Source organism: Dermacentor andersoni, chromosome 8 (genome assembly GCF_023375885.2).
Source record: "Dermacentor andersoni chromosome 8, qqDerAnde1_hic_scaffold, whole genome shotgun sequence".
Lineage (NCBI taxonomy): Eukaryota > Metazoa > Arthropoda > Arachnida > Ixodida > Ixodidae > Dermacentor > Dermacentor andersoni.
Genome location: NC_092821.1, coordinates 96,716,684 through 96,740,280, shown reverse-complemented (window position 1 = coordinate 96,740,280; position 23,597 = coordinate 96,716,684). Strand labels below are relative to the sequence as shown.

Below are 23,597 nucleotides of genomic sequence, written 5' to 3'. Positions count from 1 at the left end.
ATGTATGTATGTATGTATGTATGTATGTATGTATGTATGTATGTATGTATGTATGTATGTATGTATGTATGTATGTATGTATGTATGTATGTATGTATGCATGTATGTATGCATGTATGTATGTATGTTGTATGTATGTATGTATGTATGTATGTAAACTTACGCATGTGGGCCCGTGTGTACGTACTTGCGTACGTACGTTCACTAGTCACCTTGGACAGGTGCGGAAAAAGAACATAGCGAAAAAAATATTTACGTGGCCCACACAAAACATTTATCAAGTCTCAGCGCTCTGCGTCATTCCTGTCGGATGTGTCTTGCTGCCGAACACGGGGTACTACAACGCCACTGCTTGAAGGGCGTCACTGTGGCGACGCAGAGTTCTTGAGGCCGATCCTCGCAAAGTATGTCGTTTTGGGAGCCGTTGGACATTTTTTTGCAGCCCTAACGACCCGTACCACTTGACAAGCTGGGCTGCTGCGCAGGGCTCAGCTGCCAGCCCGCAGCCTGGAGCTCTTTCAATTCGAGCAGCACGTGGCGTGACCGGATTGGCAGGCCCTGCATTTCCAAGGTGGCGTGGATCTCGCGCAGCAGGGACGCCAGTCGCTCCGGGGCCACACGCTCCAAGGCAGCGCCAGCGGTGGTCAGTGCCGTCCGGAGGCAGTCCATCTGCGACACGAACCAAAGAAGGCGGCTTGTGAAACACGTTACAAACACAAAGGGAATATGCGGGACACAAAGCCAGGAAAAATTGTTTATTACAAACAAAGCATCTGCGCACACGCATACAGGGACGAAAAAGACGAATAATAAACTGCATTCGGAAATAAGTGTTCTAGAATAGCATATTGGGAGCCTCCACTTGCGTGAACATAAGATGTTCACGCAAGAGGAGGCTCCTTAAGAAAGAAAGAACGTACAAAATCAAGCCGAGTTGGCGAAATCTTGCCAATGTTCTTGCACTAGAGCACTGTTAGATCGCTAAATTCACTGCGCTTATTCAGAACTTGTAATTTTACATAATTATAAAGAAAATTGGGCAGAAACCATCAACAAGGACTGTCAATGTAAGCGAATATACAAATGCTTCCTGAAAGCTATTCACCTTTAATATGAATTATGTACTGGATGGTGCATATTTGCTGCAGTAAGGACACTTATGCAGCATTTGCAGTTTCATTGCGTAATTGCGTATAGAAGAGCGACATTAGCCAGCCCATTCAGCGTGGTAGTACTGATTCGTCATAGACGAGCTGTTTCAAAGCGAGAGGGATAGCGATTGTAGAAAGGAAAAGCCGTAATTCTCTGCAGCCGATTGGCGAGCACGGGTCAGCACATTGGGGATGGGGAGGAGGTGTAAAGGGAAAAGAAGAAAGAAAAGGCCGTCGCAGTAGCTGGTGTCATGGCTTCTGCGGGAGGTAGCGCCGGAGTGAAAGCCCACTGCCACCTTTCTCTTCTACTACCACGAAGATTGCCCGCCCCCAATAGCTCCACCACCGAACCTAAACTCTCCTTAAGCATCCCATAGCTCTCGTGCGACAGCTTGTGTGTTTGAAAGAGCTGCAACAGGTGGCATGCGGGGAAGAACGCGCCCTGCAATTCAGTATCAGTTTTTCATACTTGGGATTCTTCATCCTGTCCTGAAGGCAAGGCACGCAAACATTCTCGATTTCAGCTCGCATAAAAAAAAAAAAAAAAGAAAAGCGAGTGATGTCTTGCCAAGCAGAAAAATACCATATTCGACAGGCACACCGAGCTGATTGCACGGAGGCTCTCGCAATCCAGCGGCGCAGGTTCATGAAAAGGGAAGAATGGCGTACCCACTTCCCAGCGATGGAGGTAAAATTGCAACATCAGGTGCTCAGAGGCAGCACGACAACAGCGTTAGTTCGAGCAGGACCAAGTCGATAACGTGAGTTTAAATCGCAAACAAGACAGAGACGAACGAGCAGGCTAGGTGACTGCACGTGTGGGTAAGATACGCGATAAATGTATAAGAGAAACGAAAAAAAAGGCATAGTGCGCGTGTGACAGACGCTAGAGAGCAAGAGAGTCATGAAATCAGTTTCATAAATGTCTGTGTCGCGGAGGTGCAGGAGCAGTTCCTGCGACTGAAAGTGCTGCTGAAGCGAATGATACATCGCGCTAGGTTCAATGTCGCAGTTACTCGTAGTCTTCCACTGTGTTATAGTGACTGCGCCGGGGCTGATTGCAAGGACGAAGATTTAAACCTCAGCAATCACGTCGCAGTCGCATGGCTCGGACCCGGTTCATCTAGCTGAGAATTGGTGGTTGCCGCTGCATCCTGTTATTTCCCATGAACCTACCCAAAGCGAATAAATCTTCTCAATATAATTTATATATGTATTTGAAGACTTAACTAGTCGGAAAGAAAAAAAATTGGGAGGGGCTGTCTCACGATGACTGTCGACGGCAATACCGTGAGGATTATAGCGTGTGAAAAGACAAGGACGAAAGGAAGACGTGACACACACCTTTCGTCCTTGTCTTTTCACGCGCTATAAGCCTCCCCATGCCATACCCATGAGCCCAAATCACTGCATTACGACGGTAATACTTATTGCGTAACAACGTATACGTAATGCGCAATACCGTATTGCTACAAGCTTATGAGGCACATTTTTCAGATTTACCCATATATATCACATGGCAACCAATGTCGTATTTGGTGACGACCTGACAGAACGTTTTTCGATCACACATGGACAGTTGTCCTCCCAGAAGCGTTTTTTTTTTCCGTTTCCCTATGATGAAGATATTTTCTCACTTGCTCATAGTATAGTTCATGAGTACCATCTTTGCAGGTCATATGTTTGCATGTATACTCTCCTATTTCCGCGTTCAATTTGCTCTTAAAATGTGATGTAATTCAATGATGTACTTGTACCAGATGTAAGGTCCTGAAGAATAGGGACTTTGCACATCCGCGAGGTGGGCGTGCGTGAGCACTTATGAGTCTACACGAAGTATCTGATCTTGCTGAGTGGAAATTCTTCCCCTTGCACCTTTCACATAGCGCCTACTGATGACGTAATATTCAGCTAGCAAGCAATATGCGAAAGCAATGTTATTGAAATTTTATGTCATATTTATGCTATGTCAATAAAAATATGCTGAACCGTTCCCGCACAGTATTGTGAATGTGCAGAACGTCTTCTGGGTAACCCGGTTATAGCGCGTTTCAGCCTTACACTAATGTCCATTAATACCCCAAAAATGTAGCGAATATCAAGCAGAGACATTTATATAACGTCTTTTCAACGTAAAAAAAAGAGGAATTTTGACAGTACCATAAACGTTACGTTCACGTAAACTAGAGAAATCCCAACCTCTATTGGAGGTGTTGAATCTCCAGCTGATACATCTAATGTACGTCGAGGCAATGTCCGTGGTTTATAGAGTAGAAATCCCAACACACTGAAATAAGCCGGATTGTGGTAAACGCCAGAACTAGGTTTCGGAGGGTATGCTGAAATCAGCATTGTCTTCATCATAATTATCATCGCTACCACCATAACCACGATTCATAAATACACTCGACCAGGAGTGATACTCCTAACATTGTTATATTCCGCCAGGTTCTCGAGTTTTGCAACTATGGCATTTTAGTCAATCAGTGAGCTAGTAGTACTTTTGTAAACGAAAGAGAGCTGAGAAAGTCGACAATTTCAATATACAGCGAAGTTGAGATGCTCAAGAATATCGGATGGGCTATTTTATAAGTTTCAGCTAGGGAAGAGGCTGCAGTAACCTTCAGTTCAACAAACGTTGTGATCACCATCTGCGGATCACACGGTCTGCAGTAGCCGCAACTATAGGAACCGCTATAGCTCCCGAAAGTGTCTCCTCACCTCGGTGGGATTGTAAAGTGACGGCGGCTGTAGGATGGTGTGGCAGCTGACACAGAGCAGGGTTGCAAGCACCATCATGCTTCTTGCTTTGGCCGTGGAAGCGGCGCCACCATGGCAAGGCCTGAGCGTGTTTTCGCCAAGACCTTCGCTGAGGCCGTCGAGGAGCTCGGCGAGGAAGGTGACGTAAGCCACCCAGCGCCTGGATCGGACTGTGGGCTGGTCGGGCGGCCTCAATACTTCGTCGCGGCTGTTGAACAACTCGCGGCAGAACAGCAACAGGCTCTCCAGAAACGTCTCGCACCCTTCAGCCTGGGCACGTTCGCCGCGCTTGTAATGAACAGGCAAGGAACAAGTGAGTCAGAGGAACGACGTCGCAGGCCCATAGAGCAACTAATGAAGTTTGGAAATGTTGTGAGCCTTCTATTTTTTACTCATTACAGTACTAGAAGTTGAAATTCAAGTAACGTGGCGTAACTGCCTACAAAAATGCGTAAATGAAACTTTAAAACGAACTTTACTAAAGAAATTGACATTTAAGCACGTATGCAAGCACATTCACCGCACCAATTAGGTGTTGTGATGAGGTTATAATAGGAAAACATCAAATTAAGCGGCCTCGGAACATGCACGAACGACCTCACGTTCTTCTAGATTTACAGTCTTAATATTTGAATTTTTTTTTCTAGTATTTGTTTTGAACGAGACACACGAGAAATATGCCCAAAATTATGTGAAAAAATATAGATGCGTTGGCGCCCTCAACGCAAAAAAAAAACCACTAACTAAAAGGTGTATATGCCAGCCTATACAAAATATCAGGTTTATAAATCAAAATAGGCTGTGAAATGAAGGTACGCCCTATTCTTGAGGAGGAATCTGATGCATTAACTGGGTCAGCGAAGGCATGCTCATAAACTACTTTTTTTTTTTTAGCGTGCTCTGGACTCTTTGTACTGTTACATATAGCCTGTTATGCAGCTAGTACGTCATTCTGTCGGAACAGTACGCCGCGGTGTTGTGTTAGAAGCCGGTCAAGTAACAGTGGGATGCTTGAACAAGAAACGTCACAGCCGCCATCGTACTGCAGTGTAGGTTTGAGATAAGAGGACCCAGCGACAATGTATGAGAAGGTGAGACGTGTGAAATACCTCGATGATGGCGAGGCAGAATTCGGCGGCTGGGATGGCATAGTTGACCCTGCGGATTGCTGACTGGCAAATGGCAACAGACAGCAGCTTCAGGTCGTCCGTACTCAGTGAGCTTGGCTCTGCAAAAGAAGTCTAGAGAGTTGGAGCCATGAACTGAATATTGAAAGGCGAAGCATTACTACACCAGGACCGTAATAAAAATGATTCGTAATAGCAAACGTAAAATAAAGGCTTAATAGAAATCATAAAGAATAGTACGTGTAAAAAAGAATCGGAGGCTTGAGTTTCTGTCCTCGGACCAAACCATGCGCATCAGTGTCGCCAATTAGCGGTGTTCTTGTGCTGCCAAGAGGGGAAGTTTGTTGTCTGGTGGGCGTCTGTTTCTTTTTCTTCGGTTTTCATGTAATTGTGACTTCTTTTTTGGCCATACAAAAACTTAAATGTTTTTACATAATAATAAGCGTTACACGTGTCGCAAACGTCTGGCTTATCCATATGCCACTGGAAGTTAGAGGAAATTATCATCTAATATGGATGAGATAGTTCAAGTGGCTGAGGAGTTTTATAGAGATTTATACAGTACGAGTGGAACCCACGATGATAATGGAAGTGAGAATAGTCTAGAGGAATTCGAAATCCCACAAGTAACGCCGGAAGAAGTAAGGAAAGCCTTGGGAGCTACGCAAAGGGGGAAGGCAGCTGGGGAGGATCAGGTAACAGCAGATTTGTTGAAGGACGGTGGGCAGATTGTTCTAGAAAAACTGGCCACCCTGTATACACAATGCCTCATGACCTCGAGCGTACCGGAATCTTGGAAGAACGCTAACATAATCCTAATCCATAAGAAAGGGGACGCCAAAGACTTGAGAAACTATAGACCGATCAGCTTACTGTCCGTTGCCTACAAAGTATTTACTAAGGTAATTGCAAATAGAATCAGGAACACCTTAGACTTCCGTCAACCAAAGGACCAGGCAGGATTCCGTAAAGGCTACTCAACAATAGATCATATTCACACTATCAATCAGGTGATAGAAAAATGTGCGGAATATAACCAACCATTATATATAGCTTTCATTGATTATGAGAAAGCGTTTGATTCAGTCGAAACCTCAGCAGTCATGGAGGCATTACGGAATCAGGGTGTAGACGAGCCGTACGTAAAAATACTGAAAGATATCTATAGCGGCTCCACAGCCACTGTAGTCCTCCATAAAGAAAGCAGCAAAATCCCTATAAAGAAAGGCGTCAGGCAGGGAGATACGATCTCTCCAATGCTATTCACAGCATGTTTACAGGAGGTATTCAGAGACCTGGATTGGGAAGAATTGTGGATAAGAGTAAATGGAGAATACCTTAGTAACTTGCGCTTCGCTGATGATATTGCCTTGCTTAGTAACTCAGGGGACCAACTGCAATGCATGCTCACTGACCTGGAGAGGCAGAGCAGAAGGGTGGGACTAAAAATTAATCTGCAGAAAACTAAAGTAATGTTTAACAGCCTCGGAAGGGAACAGCAGTTTACGATAGGTAGCGAGGCACTCGAAATGGTAAGGGAATACATCTACTTAGGACAGGTAGTGTCTGCTGATCCGGATCATGAGAGTGAAATAATCAGAAGAATAAGAATGGGCTGGGGTGCGTTTGGCAGGCATTCTGAGATCATGAACAGCAGGTTGCCATTATCCCTCAAGAGAAAAGTTTATAACAGCTGTGTCTTACCAGTACTCACGTACGGGGCAGAAACCTGGAGGCTTACGAAAAGGGTTCTACTTAAATTGAGGACGACGCAACGAGCTATGGAAAGAAGAATGATAGGTGTAACATTGAGGGATAAGAAAAGAGCAGATTGGGTGAGGGAACAAACGCGCGTTAATGACATGTTAGTTGAAATCAAGAAAAAGAAATGGGCATGGGCAGGACATGTAATGAGGAGGGAAGATAACCGATGGTCATTAAGGGTTACGGACTGGATTCCGAGGGAAGGGAAGCGTAGCAGGGGGCGACAGAAAGTTAGGTGGGCAGATGAGATTAGGAAGTTTGGAGGGTCAACATGGCCACAATTAGTACATGACCGGGGCAGTTGGAGAAGTATGGGAGAGGCCTTTGCCCTGCAGTGGGCGTAACCAGGCTGATGATGATGATGATGATCATCTACATCCATAACTTGTGAGCTTCACATTTCTTCAGCCATGTCTCCATGCCTCCTCTGAACTATGAGCTCTAGAAGTTTCACTCATCGCAATTTTCGCAGGCATGCTTAAGAGGACTTTGCTTATGGAAATACCTCCGGCGAAATACAAAAAAAAAACATTTAGGAAAGAATAGTTACAGGAACCAGAGCTTCCAGGCTGGCTGATGGAAATTCGAGGTGGTGCCAGACGAGCCAAGTGCGGCTATCGCAAGGCGCAACTTTGTGCAAAGCAGGAAACTTAAGTCATGCAAGCTGCTACGGAGAAACATACTGCAGCAGCGGAACCAATTTTTCCTTCAGTAGGCAAACACTGCTGCTAGTACCCCAAAATAAGCCTCAGATCTCATGCGCTGCTGAAGGATGCCTACCGATGTTCTAGTGCGCGCAGGCTGCGATTGTGGATTCGGACCTCCGCATGGCTGAACGATAAATGCTGCTTCAGTTAGGCGGTGCCCAAGCACGCTGTTCACAATCGCCGCGATGGAGGCCTACGGGGTCAGTGATGGCAACGGCCGTAGACCAAGCCACGCATCAGAACAAATACATGCAGAGGACGCGCGACCCCACCAACATAAAACAGGTGACATTTTTCTCTGTAATTTTATTCACTGCTCGGTAGTTCAACTTGTTTTCTGGCAAATGACTGTAGGCATATTTTTTTCTTAGTTTTGTTTCGCAATACGTTTCCGCACTTCACAGTTGCGCAAAAAGGTGCATAATATTATTGATAATTCACATCTCGGATTCTATTATGGACGGAAAGGAATAATTTTCTGCGCAGTTTAATTTTTGAATTGTGTTTTATGTAGATGCAATAAAAGTTTTGACGTCATTCTGACCGTTGTCTATTTAGCTGGCTGTTAGCGGATTCTGGTTGTTCATATCGCGGTTTTTAATTTTTCCGAGTCTCGATTTCCGCATTTTTCTTAGTTCGAGTAGGCAACACTGGTGCGAATCTATGTTTGGCGTCAATTCAAGGCAGCAGTTTGTGGAAACATATACCACAGAAGATAAAAAAAGTTGCCTATTTAATGTCTTTACAACCTTTAAAGTCAGCTTGATCTATTCAAGGACCGAAATGTTCTGATCGCAAAAACAAGCACGTGCTCCAAGCCGAGAACACCCCTGCCACAGATTACAAAACGACCAAAATATAAAGAAAAGGCTGTCGCTTTAACATAAAACAAACAACGGCGTTCACTTGTATAGCTGACGGCAGCTGTCTCGTTTCAAAGCCATACCGTCTTGGACGAAGCTTTCAGTATGCAATTCACCCAAATACACCCTTTGCGCTGAAATGGTGTACATTGCATTGAAAGTGGCACAAGAAAGCACGCATGGCGCTAAAATAATAGTAAGAAGAAGCGCAGCGTGATGACGTTTGCTGTTGCAGTTTAAGTAAGAGAAACCACACGGCATTCGAGAGGCGTTGGAGAATTACAAGGGAAGTTAGTCCTGCGAAAGCGCCGTCAATTTTTCGTTTCCTCAAATAGCTTTTGTATCTCACACGTTCATGCGATCTCAGATGGTATTGCCTTTTTTGCTGCTCGCTTGCTTTCTAATATTTTCTTATATATAGACATGTATACATATTGAGGCTACTGCACTAAACGCCAAATTTCTAGTCCGTGAAGTTATCCATTTACTCCTGAGTGTTCACGTAGCGCACCCATAACGCCATGACACAAATTAGGCAACCTGCTTACCTAGTTATATACACATTACAATATCGTGAAAAGCTTTGACCCTTGTTGCTGGCGCGGCACTGCAGTTTGGGGGCGAGGACATACCGTGGCCCCACCATGCAGAGTCATCCGTCTGATGTGCAAAATTATATTGCTCCGCCAGCCCTCTCCTGCTCAGCCCGCTGCCCATTTGGCGTCTTTTATTATTATTCTTGTTGCATTTAGCTTCAACGAAATCAATAAAGTACTGCTGCGGCTCCGTCACTGACTGTATGACATGTTAAATATCGGTTCCGAAAAAAGTCACTTCCTTATAAGGCCTTAGACACTGCCATGATTGCCGCCGTCGTCTATTACATGGCCACCGACATGAAAACCACGGAGGCCGAGTCCACTGCTTTTGTTTCAGTTTCAGTTTCAGTTTCTTGATGCATTTGAAATGTTTACAGAAAAAGTAGCTTAAAAAGTTACAGAAAGGTACGAAACCATTGTGTCGAATTAAAACTAAGCATCAGATGGGCTTTAGCGTGTGCTTGCAGTAAAGAAACATAAATCTGCCGAGCGTGTAATTTAATTCATTCTAGGTTTGCATCAACAAACGGGTGGCGGTTGGAATCGCATTCGCAATTTCTTCCTGTTTAGCATGCATACCCACACGCAGCATGGCGCAAGTGGTTTCACCGTTTTGTGGGAAGCAACCTATCTTGCCTTGAGCTGCATGCAGCCGCGACCTCTCTCACATGATATGACGCATACACACGAGAGCCACATGCACGTGAACGCACGGTTCAGAGAGTTTAGCTTTGGTATTTTTCTGACAGGGATCCGCTTGGTGACGTTGTAGCTAGAAAACATATTACATTTTCGCCAGTGTGGCGACGAGAACGCGACTGTCTGCGGCATTATTTTAATATTTATCTGTTGCTTCTTATTGCGCGAATCTCATATGGATGTCACACGGTGCATTTTCAATCGCGATCGAACCAGATCGGGATCGAGATTTTGGCGATTGACTCCCTCCCGCAGCTTCGAGATCGAGAAATTTGGTCTCGAACCGGCTCGCTCGCGATCGAAAATGCGCCGTGTGACACCCGACCGTATTACATTGCGCACTTGAATGCACTTGCATGCTGAAAGGTGTAGCTTACTGTGGTCTAAATGGGAATTTCTTGTTTCAGTGAATATACCGGTCTCCAGCATTTACAGCTTCATTGGTAAGCAGTATGACACATCGCGGCTGCTGCTAGAAGGCGAATCTGTGTTTGAAGCTGGCCACGTTGTCGTCTGTAGTGTAAAGCAACATAAAGAGGATGAAGTGATACTGGCTGGGCTCATTCTACAGGCATTCTCTATAAGTAAGGACCCCCATGAGATGGAAATAATGAAGGAAAGACAGGTGACAGGCGACATCATCTTCTTGCAAAGCAGGGTAAGGACAAATTCCCTTTAAAATATTTTCGCAATCTAAATTAAATAGCCTTTTTCTGCAGGAATATTTAGGCCTTCATATATTTATATAGCTAAGTGTTCTCAATCTAATGATTGGTTATTTGCACCTCCATCTAGGCAGCGCACAAGTGTAAGCGCATGGTAGCGCTGCTATTGCACATTCATGCAACAGAAACGTTTGAAGTCCTTCCTTCTACTGATATATGCCTCAGTAGTAGGCTAAAGAACAGATGATAGAAGCAAGAAAGAAGCATAAACCAAGCGTGATTGTAGAGTTGCCATACTTTGAAAAGGTAAATTTGACTAATTTAGGCCTGAATTATTGCCTAGAAAATGGAGACCTATAGCAGCAGTGTAACACGAGGAAGTTGGAGTAGTTGCACAAAACATGCAATAAATAAATCAGTCGGCAGTTTTGATAATTGAATAAATGAAATGAAGAAATGGCTTGATTGTCAGTGCTTTGCTCAGTTTCGGGTGGCAACACATACAAACTACAGTAAATAAAACTAAGAAATATAAACGCCATGCTGAATAATAGCCTGAAAACAATGTCATTTGCTTTAAAGGACACTTCATATTGAGGAAATAAGCATATCAACTCAAGCCAAGTATATAGTCTCCTTTTTCAGACCAGGAAAGATGCCAGAATACCTAAAGAAAACATCCTCGAGAGGCTGCTCCATAGATTGCGTCATGTCAGTTCGGCACTACGCGTCACGTGAGAAGCACAGCGTTGTACGCTAGAATGTTTCGTAGGACCTCCGCTAATTTGTGCCTTGGTAAGTACTGCACGAGCGGACGCGATCATTCTACAAGAAAACTTTCTTTAAACAATTTGTCATATCAAGGATTAGACTTCTTCTACACCATCTGTAGGCAGCTCTTGTCGAGGTCCGACGTTTTTTCTTGACAGAAAACTTATGTTTGTTCTCGGGAGCATACTGGGAAGCTTGCCTGCAGCCTGACAGTATGTGGCAAGAAGCCAGTAGACTTGAATTTGAATACTTTAGGGTATAAAACACAAAGCAATGTAATATAAAGGAAATTCAATTTGAAAGTTTCCATTGTATTGCAGGGAAAGCATAACTTAAGAAATGCAGCGCGACATGCAGCTTCAGAACGTAGCCGAAGTCATTCGTGGCTTTCAACCGCCACAGGAAAGGTTACGTTGCTTCTTTCATTAAAGTGATGGCTCTTATATACTAGCTTCCCCCCGTGAGAAAAGCAAAAAGATAACCCTTCAATAAAGGTTCTTACAAGCGAAGCAAAACTTACACGTGTTGTTATCGTGCCTAACGTTTTTTTTTTTTTTTTGGAAACAACTCGTGCTTTACAATGGCCTCACCCTGCATCGCCCTTCTGAAAACGTTATGGCAATCGGCAGCCGACGGCACAAACACTTGCGAGACAGCGCCTCGAACGTGTGAGCCTTCGCCATGAGCCGGGGGTTCCACTGCCTCCGCTGGAGTGCTCAAGCAACTTGAAGTAGAAGGAACCTGCACAACAGCACGAGAGCAGTGCATTGACGGAGGGAATGTAGATGTGAAGATTGCAGCATGTTTCTGTGGGCGGATCACGTTGTGTCACGTTTCAAGCCGTATCAAGACGGTGAAATGACAAGGCGAGAGCAAGCGCCGACACATGTCGGTGGTTCGTCCGAAGCTTTACAACCAGCTCAAGAAACAATAAACATGCACAAAACCCACAAATTGTGAAATGTGCGTTTCCGGGAACATGATGAGTTCTTGCCGCTTCTTCATATAAACGTGAATGTAGCAGGAGTATGTGCGTAAAAGAAACACACTTGAGAATAAAAAACACTACAGAATTTATGAGAATTGTCTACTAATGCGCAAGCATTCTGTGGTTTGGCTGCTGCTTCGCTTTTGCTTGGTTATTTGGATGGCTTATGCATGTCTACCCATCGCTACCAATCATCTGCTGTTACACTGTTATAAAGATTACATGTGTTAACCTGACCAATTATGCATATATTTTGCGGATATTTCTTATAATCTCATGTCGATACGCCGTCATAACCGTTTCTTTTTTTTGCCAGACCACATCTTTTCTTCATTTTCGTTTTTTGTTGCGACCTCCACGCGGCGACGGCGACGTCACCAATTTCTTTTCATTTTTTAAAGGTTACCCATCATCTACTATTACACTGTTATCACATCTGCCAGTCATCTACGCTATCGTTTTTTATACTGCGCAATTCCAAAGCAGGCTGCTTTGCACACATATCAATAATGCGGCAAAGCAAGTTTTCAAGAAAACTAACCTTTCAAGGGGGCATGGCGGGAACAGTTTTGGCGATAGCAATTATATGGACGTTCCAGGCGCATTTTTGCCGTCGGCGTAGCCGTCGCCGTGATGCTTCGTATAAAGTCCAAGGGCGATAACAACGTCGACGCGCGCTGTATGCTGCATGTGCGAGTGAACGCGTGCGAGGGGACGCGTGCGAGGGGACGCGTGCGAGGGGACGCGACGATCGCGGCTTTATCTCTCGCGTGCAAGTAAGGTAGGTGGGAAGGAAGTGCGCCGTTTTCCGTGCCACTCTAGGTTCCGGGGTGAGGGGAAGGAGGGGGTGGCTTTGTACTGCGCATTCCATGGCTGCGTGCGTCATATGTTGAAAGCGACCTACGGTTTGAGCAGAGTGTAGGTGTGCCGACGACTCATGCCTTTGTGCGTGCTGCGTTCTCGCCGCTCAGTTTGCGTTGAAGCGACGGACACCACGAAGGTCACTTCGCTCGCTGCTGCTGCCGTGCTTCCTAACGCCAGTGTTTCGGCAGTGATTGCCCGCGCTCATCGAGTGTGATGTGTTCATGCTAGCCTGTGCTTGCTGACACCATGCTTGTTAATTTAGTTATTGAAAGTTTGCAAATTTATACGGCCAATAAAACTACTACTTTTACTTTGCAAAGCTGTCTACTACCTTGGTATTGCAATCAATGCTTCGTCTTCCGGGCGAAACAATTTTTTTATTTTCGAATTCTTTCTTATCGATTATAAAGCTCCCAATTATCTGCATTTACATTATTACAATTAAATTTCTCACTTTAGCCAATTATGCATTTATTTTGCAGATAAAGAGCATGACAGTTCCCGTGTTAGAGATTTCGCAGAAGTACTCGCTAACGAACGCTTCCACACTGATAGGCCCCAGCATGCATTTGGCCCCTCGTAAACCGTCATCAGTCTTTTCGAAATCAATAAGTGATCACACAGCACTGCAAAATCGTTTTTTCTTGTCTCATCAAAGCCGCAGGAGCAGTACTGAAGCGCGAGAGCATCCTTGACGCATGAAAAGTCCTTGCTCACGAGCTATGCGGTGGGGAGAAGGAGCCGGCCGCACTCATCACCATTCAACTTATGCTCTTTCCGGCCTAGTTGGAAGGCCGGAGCAAAGCTTGCTGCGCACGCAATTTCGGCTGCCATGTGTTGGCAGGCAAGGCCCACACAAACTTCTCAGGGATGAAGTTCCCCAAGTGAACTTTTAAGCTGTGACAATCACAAAGGATCCTTGTGGCTTTCAACCTGGTTCCCATGAAATGTGGTCGGCTTGCTGCCAATGTTTTGCTGCGCTAGCAACACCTTCAAAACGTTCTCTTATGAGTGGTTTATGTAATATATGCACTTTTCTGTCAACGCAGCGTTAGATTCCTGCAGTTTCATTGCCTTAACACGATGGCGTTCTGGGCCCCATGACGCAGAAAATACGGTGTCGGCGTCCGCTATCCGCCGTCGTGTAAGCGAAAGTTACCCTTATATTCTATACGGCACTTAAATTGTTCTTCTATCACTGCGTTGCTCATACCTTGTATTACATTCTTTATAAAGTTATTCCTCGAAATGCTCCAAATGACAGCCTACAGACAAATGCCGTGAAACAAAACATCGACAGCGCATGCGTTTTATTTTGAATCTTCTCAGAATGAATTATGACAAATGCAAAATAAAAAGTTTGCACATGTCCTTAGCTATCCCCTAAGAGACGCGAAGGCGAAAACCTTGTAATGACTGCTGTAAATCAACTTCATCCACCTTAATTCACCGAAATGTACCTTAATCCACCATAATCTACCTTAATCCTTCTTAATACACCTTATTCGGCCTTCATACACCATAGTCTACTATAATCCACCATAAACCTCCTTATACACCTTAATGCACCATAATCTACCTTAATCCATTCTAATCCACCTTAATCCGATCACTAATCAATCATTAGTTAACTGCTAATAAATCGTCACCTCTTATATATGGCTGGATATGCTTTGACTCGCTTCTGACCTTCGTTGGGCCACGTGATATTTTCTATACCTCGCAACGCGATCATGCAACAGAGGCTTTCACTCTGAAATTTCCAGGTGTACTTAGCGATCGCCTAAGAGACGCGAAGGCGAAAGCCTACTGAAATACAGCTTAATCCAGCTTAATCTTCCATAATCCACCTTAGTCGACTTTAATCCACCCTTATTCACTTTAATCTAATCCCTCATCAATCGTGAATTAACTTTCCTAATCATTAATGATCTCCTATACACGGCTGGACATGCTTTCGTTCGCTTGCTGACTTTGAGTAACGTGATATTTTTTTTCTGTATCTCACAACGCGACCTTGATACAGAGATTTAAGGCTTTCGCCTTAAGAGGAAGCTTTAGCTCGGGCCCAACTCCGACGCGGCCTATTCAAATACATGTAAAAACGCAAAAACGTTTTTCTGAGATAACCCCTGGACCGATTTTAATGAAATTTGTTGCTTTTGAGAGAGAAAGTTGAATTCTAGTGACTGTTGGAAGCGGAATTTTGATTTAGGGCTTGCATTTTGTTAAAGAGATTTACAAAATTTCAGAAGCTTGAAAAAAATAGAAGCACGAAGTTTACAAACTAATAGCTCTGCATCAAGAACAGATATCGCGGTTCTGTAAACGGCATCCATTAGATCATTCAAAGCGGACAAATTTCATATGTCATTTTACATCTTACGTGAGCTTGTTACGTTGTTTACGAGGGTTCTGCAAAAGTTGTAATTACATATTAATAAATTTTTTGAGATTCATGTATAAGATGTCAAATTTGTGCGCCTTAGGTGTGCTATTAAGTACAATTCACAGAATTGCGATATCACCTATTCTTGCTGAGTTATAGAGTTGTAAACTTGATAGTTTCGTTTTCTGAAAATTTGCGATTTCTGCCAATTTTTAATAAAAAATTGACAACCTAAATCGAAAATTCGAAACCAACAGTCACTAAATTTTAAGTTTTTCTTTTAAATGCAACAAACCCCGTCAAATTTGGTGCTGTGGTTGCCGAGAAAAACGAATTCTCCTTTTACATGTATTTAGATAGGAGCACCCGAGCTAAAGCTTCCTCTTAATAGCAGGAGATGGGCCCGCGCAAGGGGCCGCGTTTCTACAGGAAAGCTCACCTTCCCGTATAGCGTTTGCCGACAGCGCTTCCCGGTAAACATTACGGTTACAGAAGCTGCAGTTGCCGGGAAGCGTGAGAAGCATTCAGGAATCTTTGAATGCTGTCGCGCTCCACTCATAAAGGGGAAGCTTAAGCATACTCGTTTTTGTTGCACAGTGGACTAGTCGTAGGCATAAACGACATATGGTCGCTATATGCTGTGAGGCAACAAGAACTGGAACTGTCACCTTTGTCGAATTGCGTGCACTACTATCGTTTGCATTTCTTGTCATACCTCTAGGAACAAATTCCTCCAACTTATTTAGACCTGCCATTTCCTTCCTCCAGGGGGGATAGGTTCTATTTTAGCTCATACCTTCCGGCACATTGCAACAAATGATGCCTTTTGTTGCGATAGAAATTACATGAACACTGCATGCGAATTTCAGCCGTCACCGTCGGCATCAAAACTCCAAGTGTGCTAAGACCGCACTCGCGCGTAGCGTGCTGTAAGTGGGAGAGAAATCATGAAAGGATGAGCCGAGAAGGATAGCGACTTGGAGAGGCTTGATGTGGGCGAGTTGGTTGATGTGGTGAGCGCCTGTCCGTCGTAAATGTTCGTTTAGTACGCGTCATTGTAGCGCTATTTTTTCTTCAAGGATGGTGACTTGCTGCGACGGCGTCTCCTAGCATCCGAAAGGGGCGCAGGTGGGGTGGATGTGCGCCGACTTTTCTTGCTTGCAAGCGATAGATGGGGAGGTGTGGGCAGAAATGATGGGGACAGGAAGAGTCGCAGACTAGGGCGCGTCTTCGCTTCTACTCTAGCTACGCATATATAGCATACAAGCGCGCCTACTTGCTGTCCTATCTTGCAAATACTTCGAGGTGGGTACGAAGGCTAGCTAACCTGAGATAGCTGATGGCTTCGTGTGCGCTGTGTTCTCGTACTCCAAGTTTGCGTTAAAATGACAAAAAACACAAAGGGGAATTCGCTCACCGCTGCTGCGGCTCTCTGTCACGCCAGAGTTCCGTCGACGAGTGGACGCAGTCATCGAGTTAAATGTGTTCGTGTTTGCCACTGTACACGTGACACCGTGGTTGTTATTTTGTTAGCAAGCTATTGTTTCGAGCACTTTACACAGCTGATAAAAGTGCTAACCTTTTGCATATAGCTGTCGAACAATTTGCTGCCGCAATCAATTCGCCTTTTGGGCGAAACTGAAAATTTTGTAATGGGTAACCAGAAAAAGATGTCGCCTAAACTCCGGGTGCAGGGTTCCCTTCCTTGCAGTCTTTTCAGTATTATACTTGTTTGAACTGGTGACTGCGCAGGACCAAGGAAGGAAAGTGGTCATAGAAAACATATTTCTTTTGGTGCGTACAGCAGGAAACCTTCAGTGAGCAGGCAACTTATGGATCGGACCCCACCCCATCATCTGTGTGGGGAATTACAGAAGGGGAGGCAAGACGCAACAGTTTCTGTGCCCCCCAAGCGACAGAATCAAAGCACCATAGAAAGAAAGAAACATAAAATGAAAGTTTTACACAGAAAGCTTCCCACGATCACCAATGTCGCGAGACGCTTGCGACACAGGTGATCCAACCTCCTTGGGCTGACAGCTGGGAGAAATGACACGTAGGCGACGTGCGTGTCAAGACAATCCGCGGGCAGGATAGCAGCCTTTGGAACAACCTTCAGCGCCTACCAAGTTTTAGGTTATTGCCATTGCACAGGTCATATTCTAAACGCGAGACGTGCACTCCATACTGGCAATGTCCGAACTAATCCAGTTTGTGTGTGTTATGTAGGAGTTTTGGGGAGCCGATTTCGAAGATAGTGCAGGCTAAATATATGTGCCACTGGCGTCACTTGGTATGCAACATTGGGTATGTGCAATGGTACGTACACGGTGTATACGCACTGCGGACACTGGGCATGTGACATTGGGTCACTCGGTATGTGCAAATGGGTATGTGCCCCTGGGTCCATATGGCATGTGCGACTGGGTATTCGTCCCTAGGTGTGTGTCCCTGGGGCCAGTGGGCATCGCCCTAGGGAGAACTGGGAAAATGCCATTGAGTTGGTGCCGCTTTTTAACGCATCTTCTTGGCACCAACTTACAATTATATTCTTTACAATTTCTGCAGTTCAGGGTGGAAGCCAACCCTCGACATCTGTATCAAGATCATCTTGTCCGAATATATGGGGCGCCAGGCGCGCTTTTCATGGCGGCGCCATTAGATGGCGCTGCATGTTCGGTGGGAATAAGGTACCTAGATACAATGCCTTCTTTAGTAGATGCCTGCCGCGTCGCTAGTTTTTCCATTGTAGTGGAGCTTCCTGTAGTTCAGGGTAGTCGCGGAGAGATGGCGCTCGCTGCCAACCCTACTTCCTGTTGCGGAGGAAATGACTATTACTAGCCTGGCGAGCGTTCGACCAATGGCTTGACGAAAGACCGCGGGTCCTGCCTCCAGGATCGCAACAGACGCCGCTAAAATTTCGGATGCAAAGAAAGGTGATTCCAATTTCGAGAAGCCGCCGCAAGTAGCGCTCGCAGCCGACTCAGGTGGAGAGGAGGAAAGAGGAGAGGGGCCGGAACCAGCTTCTCAGCTTACGCGACAGGCATCTTCTAAAGCAGGCATTGCTAGATAAAACAAGTTTTCAAGGCAGCGCCACTCCCCCTTTCCTGCTGGTTTCCTCCTCACCGAACTGCTCTGGAGCGCCCCCAAGAAGGGTCAAAACTAATGAGGCCGTGCACAAAAAGGGGAAAGCTTGGCGTGAGTTATCACCCAAGCAGAAACAGGTACGTTTTGATAGAAGTAAATCGCATCTACAAAAAGCAATTGCTTAGTTCAACGAGTAAGGCGCAGCACAAGAAGAAGCACAATGCGTGCTGTCCAACTAGCAACGTTATGCCCGTTTTATATTTTACACCACTAGCCATGGCACCTCGCATGCTGCGATGTCCCTCGCTTGCGCCCGCTTCTATCCAAATTCACGCTTGTCACTTGTTCTCCACTCCGACGGCAGGAAACAAACGGCCTAACCAGCCATCGCTTAGCCTCACTTCATGCTTCACGCCGACATTAGATATGATTTGTCGTTGTTACTGAGATACGCACTTTGTTTGGACGCTGTTTGGCCTACACAGACGACGCAGAGGTATAAAAAAAGGTTTGAATTAAACCTGGCATATGGTACCACAGCCTTAGTGCTGACGATGCGTTGACGATGCGGAACGCTTTAAACGTCAAATGGCTCATTTCACTATTATTTTTCTACTCCGCCCCTGTACGGTATGCGATGACGGTGAGGAGCAAACCCCAACTAGAGATCCAGACCAAAACATTTATTTCTCCCTATCTGGCACATTTATTTTACCCTGGTCCCCATAATCCACAATGTACCACCTGCCGAGCGCCCCGGGCAGATCTTTTCCACTGTTTGTGGAGCTGTCCCACGCCCATGGCGGTAGAGTCTATTCCCAACCCTTCCTTTTCCTCGTGGGAGGCCGCTCTTCGGGCCACTTTCTCGGATGACCAGCTCTGGCTGGTGTACCGTGCTTGCCTAGATATGTTGGCCAGGGGGCTCTCGGACGTCTAGGGGCCCAACCTCATTTAAATAGATCCAATAAAGTTTTATCCATCCATCCCTCCGCCAACTAGACGCCGAGCAGACGACGCGGCGCAGGTTAGCATATTGAGAACGGCGTTTGCACCTTTTGCCAGCTAAGCAAACCTGAAGGAAGTGCTGAGAAAAAGTTTACTGCAAATCCAACGAAGCCCAAGCATACAAGTAAACACGGCTTATACTTACAGCGCCAAGATATTTGTTGCTGTGATGTACCGCCGGCGCCGGCGTTCGGCTGCGTGTTCGCACCGACGACCTAGTCAAACAGCTGCTTCGGTGCTCCAACGCGGACGGCGTTTCACTCTAAAAAAATGCCTTCAGTGAAGTGTAGTGTTTCTCATAAACGGCGTTGAGCAGAGTCAAGGATATAAGGTATGAGAATACAGGTGCTGGCACCTGCGTGTGAATATAGTTGGTATATCAGCTACCACGCCCCATTCGTGTACTGTTGTGCAACGACGGACGCTGCGGACACTTAGGACGCTACAGCGGTCGGTAGCAGGCAACAAAACGCGGACGAAAACATTTTCATGCGCTCGCCTTTCTCATTAGTCCGAGGCGCCAGCGGCTTCCACAGAGCTGGAAGGAGCTTCTCATGCAGATTATTACAGTGCCGTGTGCTTTTTTTATGGCCAGCTGTTGTATTGCACTCTAAATCGCCGTCGTACGTCCTGATTACGACGACGCCTTCCGGCAAAAATCTGACCAGATTATTAGCGCATGCGCAGTAGCTTTGGACCTTTTGCAATATATTAAACACCATTTCTAGCCAGTTAGCACATCACGTGCAAGCAATGCATCAATCACAGATTCGAATAATGTAGAAAAGAGAGTAAGCGTGAGAGCGAATAGGACGGCGCAAAGAAGATTGAGTGTCGCTGTCTTGTAAACTTGTTTTATCTAGGGACCTTGAGTGGGAAGGGTGAGAGGAGAATGCGGCTGCATAAAGGGCTCCTACAAGATGAGTCTCGGTGGTGGCAGTATAGTGTGTAGCTACTGTAATCGCATTAGTAATCGCATTAGCGTCGACACTTGTCGAGGTTGATCCTGTAGGAATATTTAGAGGCATAGGACACACACACATACACGTCCACAAACACAAACACACGCACACACGTAGCGTTTGGCACTGATCATTACAATGTGACATTACATTATCATTACAGGACTATGCAGCACTGCTTTGAGCTATTGTCCCTATCCGAGTAGATTTGCATGTAGAAAGCATGGTGAGAAAGCACTGAAGATTATTGTTAACGTAAGCAGCACACTTGTAGCAGTAGTATAGGTGACATATATGTATATATATAAGCAGAACGAGATGACGAACTTTTTGGAAGACTTATTTACTAAACGTTTTCGGCTGGTGGACCAGCCTTCGTCAGAGTACACCAGCCTGGAGGACAAGCCTTCGTCAGTGTACAGTGACGAAGGCTGGCGTGCGCATTGGGTCCGCAGTTATAGTTGAGCGTCGCTCATGGCCACTACCTCTAATATTTCTTGCGCTGAGGCACCGCGGAGCGTAGAATGCTTTAATTTTGCAAAGAGTTCTTTTATTTCGCATTCGTCTACAAAGTGTGTCTACCAGAGCTAGGAACGCGCAGTCACCTTGTATGCTAAGCGACAAAGAAGTAAGTAGAGTTACCCTCACGGTCAGATGAATTGATTCTGAAAAGAAGACACGCTTGCATTATATCCTCTGCCACCGGTAAGGGCGTCGTGCGTTGTCGCACTATTAGCTTTACCAATGGGCGTCTGCGTGGAAACAGACGGCAAAGCAAATCGTAAACCCTCAGCTTAACTTGCTGTTTATGCACAGAGACAGCGACTTCTTTTTACCCGATATACCGTCTAACGGTAAACACAAAATGCACTCTGGTCACCTGATCCTGGCTGCCATTCCGGCTGTCATCCTGACTCCCTTGGGTCTTGTTCTGCTTCCCGCGTTCCATGCTGATGTGTGTGGAAGTCTGAACCACGGCGTGCAAGCGCGGACATCCAACGGGACGCCGTGGAATGCCGGACGTAACAAAGTGCTTGAGTCTGCGCATGACAACAACGACTCTCTTCTACTGCACGATATCCGTATATGATTAGGCTTCAAAGCAGCCGGTGAGCGAGCATGCCAGAAACGACTTACATCGACTTTCTGTCCGTAGAAAAATGCGACGCCTGAGAGCGACGTCTCTGTCTGTGGAACGCGCAAGCCAGCCCAGGCTCGGGACGATGATGATGCTGATGATAATGATCGCACTAAATGGCGCAGAACCGAAAGCATGAACTGGCAATGAAATAGGTGGTAGACGAAGAAGAAAATACGCTGGGGGAAAAGGGAGGAGGTGTAGAAGTACAGCACACAGAGTAATAGAGAAATAATTTTGAATAATGCTATAAATGGGCAGAAATATTTATTATAAATAGATTAGTAAATAGATGAATAAGCAGATGAAATCGTGTTCTTCCCCAGTGTGATGAGTAAAACAATAGCGTAGACGACGAAGTGTGCGCGGGTTCTTTCGCCATTGTACCACACATGCGCATGGTCTCACCAAATCAGCGAGGACCCTGTGTTGTTCCGAAGAAGCGTCGTGCCCCGATTGGGGGCGCACGGCGAGCACGTGGCGAAATCCTTTCGTGGTGAGACACGCGCCTAGTTAGTGGGAGGGAGGAGGAAAAACACTTTATTTTGCAAAGGAATTTGGGACCCCGCAGACCCCCTGGGTCCCCGCACGACCCCACTGCACTCAAACGTGAGACGGAAGACCGCAGGCCGACGTGCCGGACGCCGGCGATCAAGGATCCAGGGAACGCGGCCGTCCGTGGATCTGCCGCCCGATCGTTGCCCTGTGTCTGAACAATAACAGCCCCCTCCTCCCCCCCCCCCCCCCCCCCACCACCACAGTTCCCTCTACTACTTTAAGTACGAAACTATGTTGAATTGCAAGGTGCACCTCCACCAAGGAATGGTTGACACATACAGGAAGAAAAAAAAAAACAAATTGGAGGACGCCTAAGCTTCCCAGTCACTGCAGCATATGTAACCGCATGTCTTCCTGAAAACGCTGACGGCGAACGCTATGCACGAAGGTGAGCTTACCGTTTTTTTTTCTTGCAACACCAGTGCAACACCATCTTGGATGGCGCTGCAAGGAACGAGAAAGGCTCACCACTCCTACTAAGACAGACCTAAAACGGCAGCTGGAAAAGGTGTTTGTGTTTTGAGTTTTCGCGTAACAGAATTACGTTTACTCGTATATTCAAACTACATTCCGACGCTATCATGTCTGTAGGTTGTGTGTAAATCGTACTTTACGAATTTTTTGAGGCGCTCTGAGAAATTCAATTAGTCCAGTAACGCCTGTGCGCCTCGCGGAGGGCCTGCGTGTATCGGGATGCATGGTTTGGGACGACTTTTCTCATACAGGGACCGCCGGTGCCAACGCAGGATTTTCTGCGACAGCGGGCGCTTTACACTATCGCGTTAAAGATGCATTTATGAGGCGGTAGGTGCGCCGGCTGGCCTGATAAGGCGTCCTAACTTGTGTGCAGGAGTGGCAGCAGCTTCGAGGCTGAAATAATAGTTGGCGTATAAACTTGCTACCAGCACCCATAGCTGCGTCGCGTACAGCGGCCCGTGCATGGCGTGACGTGCAAGGAGGCAAAATGGGCTTTCTGTCGACCAATTTGCTTGTCGCAAAATCTCGCGTTTCCCCTTCTTCTGTGTGCGTGCTACCTAGTACCGCTTGCCACCTGCCGAAGTTTGCTGAATACTTCGTTCCGTGTAAATAAATGCATGAAAATGTATTTAACTTGAAGGCCTGTACGGTGGTAGCCATGTTAAACAATTTGATAGTGTACGCCGGTAACCTTTTGCTGACAGAAGAAACAGTACACCGTCCCATATTTCTGGGCGATTCAAAATATCACTGAGAGAAAATCTGATGTATAGCTTAGCTTATTTGTGCCCATTTTCGCATCTTGTCTGTGTTCTGGAACTTCAGTTTACAGCACGCTTCGGGAAATTTCTGCGCTAAACACTACAAAAGATGTCGTACCAAGAAGGCCGCATCTCAACGCCTGCAAAGTTTATTTTTCGTGCACTCGCCTTCATTAGGCTGTTAGCATACAAAACTCTTGTCTGTTCGAAACTGCAACATGCAAGTACAATACATGACCCTTACCAACTGCAGCTAATTACG

General features: G+C 45.9%; 1 protein-coding gene across 2 annotated transcripts; it reads right to left on the bottom strand.

Annotated features, from left to right (window-relative positions):
* Positions 1-251: 251 nt before the first annotated feature.
* Positions 252-21,621, bottom strand: LOC126529320 (MIF4G domain-containing protein B-like). Of its 2 annotated transcripts, none has more exons than XM_050176923.3 (6): positions 21,539-21,621; positions 21,282-21,441; positions 11,697-11,847; positions 5,021-5,139; positions 3,873-4,199; positions 252-669 (listed from the first exon to the last, which is right to left on the bottom strand). In XM_050176923.3, exons 2-6 carry the CDS (start codon positions 21,348-21,350, stop codon positions 445-447), a joined length of 891 nt encoding a protein of 296 aa, XP_050032880.1. In that variant the 5' UTR covers positions 21,351-21,441; positions 21,539-21,621; the 3' UTR covers positions 252-444. The 2 variants fall into 2 exon arrangements, with proteins under 2 accessions (XP_050032880.1, XP_054925746.1); XM_055069771.2 differs by having other exon boundaries at positions 3,873-4,181.
* Positions 21,622-23,597: the final 1,976 nt, after the last annotated feature.

Excerpts from the sequence above, each read along its gene's own strand:
- LOC126529320 (XM_050176923.3), bottom strand. The coding sequence starts at position 21,350 with ATGGAACGCGGGAAGCAGAACAAGACCCAAGGGAGTCAGGATGACAGC. Across the intron at positions 4,200-5,020 it reads TCTGCCTCGCCATCATCGAG|CGCGGCGAACGTGCCCAGGC; the intron begins GTATTTCACACG and ends GTTCATTACAAG. Across the intron at positions 670-3,872 it reads CACTTTACAATCCCACCGAG|ATGGACTGCCTCCGGACGGC; the intron begins GTGAGGAGACAC and ends TTCGTGTCGCAG.